This window comes from Montipora foliosa, chromosome 10, assembly GCF_036669935.1.
Source record: "Montipora foliosa isolate CH-2021 chromosome 10, ASM3666993v2, whole genome shotgun sequence".
Taxonomy (NCBI): domain Eukaryota; kingdom Metazoa; phylum Cnidaria; class Anthozoa; order Scleractinia; family Acroporidae; genus Montipora; species Montipora foliosa.
Genome location: NC_090878.1, coordinates 2,897,737 through 2,906,746, shown reverse-complemented (window position 1 = coordinate 2,906,746; position 9,010 = coordinate 2,897,737). Strand labels below are relative to the sequence as shown.

The 9,010-nt window shown below is 38.3% G+C and overlaps 1 protein-coding gene across 10 annotated transcripts in view; it reads right to left on the bottom strand.

Moving 5' to 3' along the window:
- Positions 1-9,010, bottom strand: part of LOC137974366 (protein P54-like) — a 37,430-nt gene that overhangs the window by 6,668 nt on the left and 21,752 nt on the right. For 8 of the 10 annotated variants that reach the window (XM_068821312.1, XM_068821306.1, XM_068821304.1 and 5 more), the window contains 7 exons: positions 7,132-7,256; positions 5,960-6,023; positions 4,528-4,709; positions 3,041-3,122; positions 2,478-2,551; positions 1,375-1,484; positions 494-561 (listed from right to left, as the gene is read on the bottom strand). In XM_068821312.1, the coding sequence (XP_068677413.1) occupies positions 494-561; positions 1,375-1,484; positions 2,478-2,551; positions 3,041-3,122; positions 4,528-4,665 (472 nt within the window). In that variant the 5' untranslated portion in view covers positions 4,666-4,709; positions 5,960-6,023; positions 7,132-7,256. Of the gene's footprint in view, positions 1-493; positions 562-1,374; positions 1,485-2,477; positions 2,552-3,040; positions 3,123-4,527; positions 4,710-5,959; positions 6,024-6,232; positions 7,046-7,131; positions 7,257-9,010 lie in introns of those variants that run through there. The other 2 variants (XM_068821303.1, XM_068821313.1) reach the window with 2 other exon arrangements.

Below are 9,010 nucleotides of genomic sequence, written 5' to 3'. Positions count from 1 at the left end.
GATGATTATGCCTTTTTATCACTAAAACTCATTGCGTGTCGTATTTTTGTGTTTTTAAAAGGTCTCTTTTAGGGGTCAAAATTTGCTTAAGCCACGCCTAGATTGGTCTCCTTTAGGGGTTAAATTCAAAATTTCCGACGAGCATCCCCGTCTGTTTCATATGGGAGTCCCCCCCCCCTGGGGGGGGGGGGGGCATGTACTTTAAAGAAAGGTTGAAAATGACCATTTTACAGCATTAATGTGGACTCCAGAAGGTAGAAGGGTAAGATGTAGACCAAAGACCACTTGCAAAGGCCAAGGATGAAGAAAGAGAGAAACCAGGGGGTACAAAAGGGCTGGAGTGTTGCAAAAGTGGTGGCACAGAACAAAGAGTGTTGGTTGGAGAGAATGATGGCCTTGCCTACCTACTGGTATGATAAGAACATCTATTGCGATGATGTGTAAGGCTTTAAGTTACTTTCTCTATCATAAATCAATGATCAGTTGACTATACCCAGTTTTGTTTTCAGATGCTCAATATCTCTTTGTATTGATTCCGTCTCATCCTCTACTATTCTTCTTCTGTGAAAGAGCAGAAAAAGATAAATCATTTTGGTCCTTATGTCTTTTTGTAGAGACTACAACCTCTGAGTATAAGTTGCATCAATGTTGGTGCAATATGTCAATCCTCATGTATGATACGACTTGGTCATTATGCCTGCTGAATTTACAAGTAGATTAGGTAATCTCTTTTCTGTTCCCTTTCTTGGTAACTACTGGTGTATGCCCTGCCACCACTGCTCACTGCAGGCACCACTGCTCACAACTGACAAGCCCAGTAATATTTACAAAACTTTAGCGAGACAGTGGTTTTTGGATGGCATGACTATTTAAGGGGTGAGGGGTGAAGGGGGTGGCGGTGAGGGGTGAAGGGTACAATAACTAAAACAACCCAAACCTTTATAAAAATGCTAACCTTAGGCCTAAACAATATGCTTTAGATAATGTTTAGGCCTAATTAAGGTTAACATTTTTGTCAAAGTTTGGGTTGCTTCAGTCTTTACCCCCTTCACCCCTCACCCCTGAAATAGTCATACTACTTTTGAATTAAACAATTAAATTACAAATTTTGTACTATGATATTTATACATTTTTTGGCCACTCACAACAGATAGAGATAATCAATGAACCAATAAAGTGGTAAATGAGGGAGCAAACCTATCAACAAGTCACAATTATAATAATTGAATAATACCGGGGAATAAATTGATTAGTTGTGAAATGAGCATGTGCCGTCTTGACCAATCACCAAAATTGGGTGAAACAAAACCAACTTGAAGACCATAAAACTGAATGTGTCATTAAAGCAAACTGCAGGCATTAAACAACACTCACAGTTCATTAATAGCTGCTGCATCACTCCGAAGGGAGTTTTCACCCTCACTCTGTCTCAGCTTTGTCTGACTTTGTACAAATTCGAGCTGACTGTACACATCACGCTTGAACTAAATTGGAAATACAGGGTACACGTTACAAATACATTATCTTATTAGTATTGCTGAGTATTTTTACGTGTTGTGCTGTATTTTGGCAAGCCTGCTAGGGCGACAATGTTCCCCAAGTTGCTTTGTCTACCAAAGTTTTTCCATATCATCTTTGTTTAACTGAAATGCCTTGTTTGGACGGCATCCTTTTCCTTGTTGGCGAAGCTGTTCACATTTTCATTCAAGAGTAGCTCTGGATTTGGCAAATTCTTTGTCATTGACAAGACAGTGCAGCTTTTCAAGATCATGCAAATGGCAGCCAAACCTTCACTCACAGGATGTGAGCATACTTGGCTTAAACTCAGAGCTGTCGTCCTTTCTAACATTAATGAAAAAGTGTCAAGCTTTATTAGTGGTATATCTTCCAAATTTCGTTCTTTGCCAAAAAAAAGGAGCACCATCTTTTCCATACATTCAGGTCAGTTTCGGTTTTCTAAATGTTGTGTTTACATTTTTGTTTCGCTCTATGAAATCCTTAATCTTTGCATATTGCATTATTTATTAAGACTTTCTGGCATAACAGTATGTTTTTCACTTTCTCTATTGTCTAGTAAGAGCAGTTGCATTAGTCGTATTGTTACCTAACAAGGCTAAGTCAAAATTAGATAGCACAATCATCAAATTCATTGTAATCTCTGCAAAAAGGTTAAAAAATGTCGTCCATTTTTGCTTTCCTTTGCAAAAAATTTCACTTGCAAAAAATCAATGTCAGCACTGAAACTAGTCAAAGTGGTTCTCTACTGTACAATATATAATCAAGTGTACAATAATTAATAGTACAATATCGTGGAATATTTGTACTCACTTTGTGCGTTTTCTGTACAATAATGAATACAGTTGGATAATAAATGTAATAAGTAATAATTATCATGAGCCAAATTGATGGACATAAAACAAACTACACATCTATTTTGAAAGATTTTACAATGTTGGAGAAATCAAGAGGTATACTACCTGCTCAAGTTTCCGTTCTGTTTCTATATCCACTCCTCTTTCTCTCAGCCTTTCATTCAGCTTGTTTATTTCCTCTAAAATCAGATACAGATATACAAACTAACACGTGAGCCACTTTTAGCATACAACATACTGACGTGCAAGGAAACGTATCACCCATACATTGCAGGTGTTGGCAATCAGTCAACAACAAATTGAAATAATTATTGTTGCTCCTCTGGTTCTCTGACAAACCAGACTTAATTGACCGAATGCTAAAATAGCCGCCAACAAATTATTCTTTTGTCTTTTTGTTAATTAGCCTAACTAGCCTCGTTCACACATGTAAGATTAAAAAGAATTTGGGCTGTAAAACGAGGCTAGTTAGGCTAATTAACACAAAAACAAAAGAATTATTTGTTGGCGGCCATTTTTGCATTCGGTCAATTCCACTCTGACATTTTAGCTTGTTGTAGACACTTTCAGTCTCTACCAATCACATTCAATAACTTACAGCACATGTAGCAAACTTCAGAACTTACGTTAAACACAAGATAAAAACTGAAAAATTATAACACTGGTACCTTTCATTCTCTGTATCTCTCCCGCATGGCTCTCCCTTTCTTTCTCCAGCTCCATCACTGTATTCTTTAAATGGTTTACTATCTGTTACAAAATGAAACATGATTAAAATATCATTACTAACTACAACGAATCAAAAATCTGTAATCAAGCCTAAAAGTTCTGATCTTTCCTGGATAAAGTTATAGTACCGCTCAAAAGTAAGTCTTGCCTAGTGACAAGACTCTCGTCTTGTAAGAATCACTGAGGTGGTAAGATTGGCATAAATTTTGATAATAGTCCAATGACTAGATGGACGCTTGCAAATTTAAACAACCAAATGATGCTCTTGTCTGAAGCATGAAACATGAATCAAAAAAAGAAATTTTGCCAATTGAGTGATGTTTCATTTTTTACTATGGTGCAGTGAGCAGTGGTGGCAGATATCTGTGAAATTCTTGCGGAACTTAAAGTTTCTCAAGAATTTCAGTGCTTTCTTGAATCTCCATATCAAATAGAGCGAATTTAGACAGTCTGTGCCAAATAACAGCTGTTTTGCCCACAATACGGTAAAACACTTTTTATGGTTCTATTAGCTACATGTACAAAGCTGGCCTTAGTAAGAACCTCATGATGTGCTCCTTCCCTTTCGTCCTTGGCAAGAAGACAGTGTGGTCTGGTTGTTAAGGCAATGGATTTGTATTGTTTTAATCCTGCTCTGTTGTTTTTGGTTGCCCAAATTTAATCAAGCATGGTTGGGTTCATGTGTTCCTGTGAAAGGACTTGATGAACTTAGAGTTCTCTTTATCAGAGATTAACCAGTGCTTGCAAGTCAGCCCGTTTTCTTCCTGCAACAGATTGGCTTGATCAGAGAACTGTATATCAAATTTCATTGCTCCACTGATTTAGAAATTACTGTACTTGTAATTTGCAACTTATTCCACAAGGTTACAAAATGTTCACACAGAAGCTTTCTAATATTTCAGTTTCCTTAGACTTGCCAAGAATGAAATATTGCTTGAATAGAGCAGGCTCACCCACCAGGTAGTTTATGGTGTTTAAAGCTCTTTTCCTCAGGCTTGATAGTGGGTTACAGGTCAATAATTTATATTAGACCAGAAGGCTTAAGTCTCTTGTGACTTATTACAGACAAAGAGCATATTACATGGCCGTACATGTGTGGAGATACGAAATTTCTCTCCGAGTGTTGAAAAATATTTCACAAGTGAGCAAACTGAATAAGTGAAATACTTTTCAACACCAATCAAATACCAAACCAATAACATTTCTTGTAGTCCTAACAAAGAACAGTGGTATGATTTATTATGCAACCACAGCAATGGTGATCTTTTCACATGTGAAGATAACATGTTATTTTCACATGTGAAGATATCATGTTTTTGCGCAAAATCTCAACTTGTATTTCATTGACCATGTTTATATAATAAAGATATTTATTTCTTTTCTGATGTTGTCCATTTGTAGTTAGTTGAAAAAATATTATGATTACCTCTGATTGTTGCTCAACTCTTTCAAACAGAGCACTGACCAAAGCAGGAGATGCCTGACTGGATGTTACACCAGTTGTTATGCCAACTGTCTTTACTGAACTTTGTTTATCCCATGGCACAGTTGATGGTCTTGACATTTGAGACCTGAGGTTGCCTGGTGTGTAAAGGGAACTCAAGGACCCTGTTGATAAATAATTTTTAATAAAGTTCACTTGTGCCTAGAAAATAGACCTTATTCATAAATGGCGATCACATTTATAATTCTTTTGTCCACATGCAAATTAGCATACCAAGCCTCATTTCAGAACAAGAATTCTTTTCAATTCACTGTATGGTATCAAGGCTTGGTAGGCTAATTTGCACTTCGACAAAAGAATTATAAATTGACCGCCATTTATGAATAAGGTCTATGGGTGACCAGACATGAATGCTAACAGTTTTCAAACTTTCCACAGCACCACTGACCCTTCTTTCGCTAAAATCAATGGGAAGTTTCACATGACTCCTATCAGAGTATTAGACCTGAAGTGAGTTGCTCTCTGCAAGACTATTGATAAACTGTCGGCAGAAACCCATAAGGGTTGAAACGTGTAACGCGCGTTCACAGCTTCCGAATATTCAATGCCAACTGATTGGTTGAATGTTTCAGTGCTAAGTACCATATTTGGAAACCCCTCGCTCTTGTTGTTCCAAATATGGTACTTAGCAAATTGAATATTCAGAAGCTTGTTTCCCAGCACACAAGGGGCCGTTACACGTTTCAACCCTTATGGGTTTCTGCTGTCGGTTAACTATCATGACACAAATGTAAAGGTTTTGCACTCATTTACAGAAACTACAGTCCAACCATTGTTGACATTAGAGAGGGTTTAACTCCGTGGACCTTTTATTCGGTCAGTGTAAAACGCAGACTGAGGTTATAATTTAACTGTTGAAAAAGCCCAAAGCCATTAGAGAGGCCCTGACAGAGTAAATTCCGACAAGCGACATGGCCCAAAAAGTAGCGACAGCACATAAAATGAAATTCCGACAAAAGACATCCTTTCCCAACAAAGGTTAGCATTTCTAAGGGGTTTGGACTTTTTCAACAGTTACGTTGTAACCTCAGTCTGCATTTTACCCCTGGGTCTGCAGTCTGCGTTTTACACTGACCGCCTTTTAATACATTTTTTAGCGGTCAGGTTCCACTTGACACATTGAAAAGAAAAGGTGAACCCAATGAAGTCTTTCCCTTACGTTTGGTGTAAAGAACAGTGTGTATGAAGACAGTCAGATCAGATTGACATCCACCAAAAACCAAAGTGTTAAAGGCGGCAAATTTCCAGTATCAGAGCGGATGTTTTTTCGATTTTTCGTCATGCTCTTACAACACAAAGTAATCATGTTGACTTGATACCATTTAACGGTCAATTAGAGGTGACATACACTCACCTCCATAATGGTTTCCACTTGAGCGGCCCAACGCTTTTGTTTTATTGGAAGGATGCAAACGGTCCTAAATAGTTTATAAACAAAACAATTACGACCAAATCCAGCACTTTCGGTGTTGCACTACACAAAGAGTAAAAAGACAAGATGAATTTGAAACATGCAAAGATAAGGAAAAAGAAAGTGAAGTAACGAATTTTCAATGTCGGTAGGTCGGTTTCTCTAATAAAATTGAATTGGCGTTACTGTAAAGGAATGTGTGACCAATCGACTCACAAGACAGATCAAAACAGAAACCAACTAACTCGAACTCTCGCTAAATTTGTCTCTGTTTCACGGACAATCGAGGAAAATTTGTCTTCCCATTCCATAGCTCGGCGATTGCATAAAAACAAGCGAAGACAGACTTCGTTTGTTTACTATGAAGTAAATTATTACAACAGGAGACCTCGTTCTCAGGAGACGCCGTTTGTCACGTGGTCACTGCTCCGGGACTGGGGGACGGGACCGCCCAATTTCATAACCTCCCATGGCAACCATCCAAGTAATTTGGTTTCTGCTTTTCATCATTCAAATGTCAGCCGTTTTGATATTTAGCGATGAATAAGTGCTCTGAGTTCTTTTGGCACTCCGCGGAATATTCTCGTCATCAGCGGGCCCTATTATTTTCAAGCTAGACCGCGCTTGAGCATTGGGCTGTCATGCGGGAGGTCGATGGTTCAAACCCCAGACGGATAAACACTCAGGATCTTAAAATAACAAAGGAGAAAGTGCTGCCTTTGTAATTATATTACATCCGCAAATGGTTAGACTTTCAAGTCTTCTCGGATAAGAACTATAAACCGAAGGCTCTGTCTCACATATATCTTCTATGTTAATAAGTTCCCTGTGGGACGTTAATAAAGACCCCATACAGTGTTCAAGAAGAGTACGGGATTAAAGTCCCCGGTGTTGCTGTCCTGTTCTCTCCAGCAGATTGGTGGCCGGCTGGAAGTGATATCTCTAAACAGTCTTATGGTGTATGAGGCTTATGGTGAAAGTCAAAAAAGGACTTTGCCGAGTGCTGGAACATGTAGATGTGGACGACGTTTTATTGTAACTTCCCCGTTAACCGTAATGCTCTTCAAATATTAGCAAAAGATATAACATACTCCTTCAGCTTCAAATGAACCTACCGGTGGCTCTTTTTCGTTCTTGATAGTTGCGGGATCCTTCACTGCAATCCGGTGTCTCTATTTTGTCACGCTGGTCCTTGCTTGTTTTATAGGGTCACATCGGATGATCAAGTGCCGACGCCCGGCTGACGCAAATAATAATTATTTTCATTGCAGAAAATAATTGCAATTAACTTCAACCAAAAAATCATAGCTATCTGGGGCCGGTTGCTCGAAGCCAAGTTAGCGCTAACCGTTGGTTAAGACTGAGGTATCAAAACCTATAGCTTTTCATGGTTTTTAACGCTGGTTTAATAGCGCTAACAATGCTTCGCGCAACCCGGGCCTGTGGCCCGTTTCTCGAAAGTCCCGATAACTTTTCGGGCCCGAAAAGCCATTTGTGAAACTGCCAACCGCTCGTTTTGGAAAGCCGATCTTTTAACATGTTTTCAAGGTAACAAAAAGAAAAATAACTGTGAAGTTTGACGAAATAAACCCTCTCCGTTCTTGAGTTACAAAAGGAATTGTGACACCCGAAAATGGCCCGTAAAGTTTCGGGACAATCGAGAAACGGGCCCCTGGTCTACTTCTTTGAGGAAACACAGTTTTTCTTCTTTCTTCCAAACCTCTTACACGCTCCCTATCTTTTAGTCCATAATTCACTCCCCAACCTTTTTTACAAACTTTTTTTATTCTCCGCGCTTCTTAATTTCCGCACTTCGAATATTGTTTTTTCCACAATACACGCTCCGAATTTTCCCAAAAAAGTTGTTTACTCCTTAGCTACTCTGACTGACGCGTTTGCCAACTTTTTTCCCGCTCTTTTTGTGATCCATTTATAGCCAATGAAATACGAAGATTCCATCGTGCATCCAATCAGAAAACAATACAAACTCCACGTGCTTTTGTGAGAGGTGATTGACGTGCGTAAGATAGGCAACGTCCTCGTGAAAAAAAAATTCATTCACCATGAAGAAGGAGCATCTTTGTCACAGTAGGAAGAAAAAGGGTTGTTTTTACTTACAAGCTACCGTCCTATTTGTTTGTTTCCGTTTAAAAGACGTGTAGAGAAACTGTCTACGTATAGTCGAACCAGAATGACAAAAAAACCTTACTGAGGTGAGTTGTTATCTCGTAGTTTAACTTTGCAACTTGCTGCAGAATTTGCAACCTCAGACTTCAAATAAATGCACGAATAACTTAATTTTTTAGCATTATAAATCAATTATTTTCTCGTTTGATCCCTTGAGTTCTTTGTACGTTGAAGTTAATTCACTACTGGTCATTTTTCTGCAGCACAATACTTTCTGAAGAAGACAATAAACGTAAAGTGAAGGAGCGGGAAGCAACTTTAATTCGGCGCGCTTCTCACGTGGAATGGAAACACTTCTGACTTTTCAAGCATACAGCATTAAAGGTAACTGCTTTTCTCACTTTACTTTAAAACACTAAAAACAAAATTTAAGTAAGAAAGTTTTGTCGAGGTTACCATATCTTAGCTGCTTTTACGAAGCTTATTTTATGCAAGTACGGCGATCGTTATTTGGATGACAAAAGGACTTCAAATTAGGGGCAGAGAAGGCAGTTACTTCTATTATCTGTGCTAGAAATAATTTAATTAGTGAAGGATTACCAGAAAAACTACAACTTTCTCATTTCAAACGAGAGAACGGGTAGCAAAAACTGAAACATTCACGTAATTTTAGAAAAGACGGGAACGTCACACCACTTTCGAAATATCTGAGTGATTTTTTGCTTGATTGTAAATTGATTTTAACAAAATTACAAGACTTTATTTCTTTCGAGTAAAATTCCGAAAAAACTAACCATGAATAAACGGATTCAAAATGGACAAGAAAGGAATTTTATGAGAGTTAAGGGCAAGTGGGAAACTTCGGCG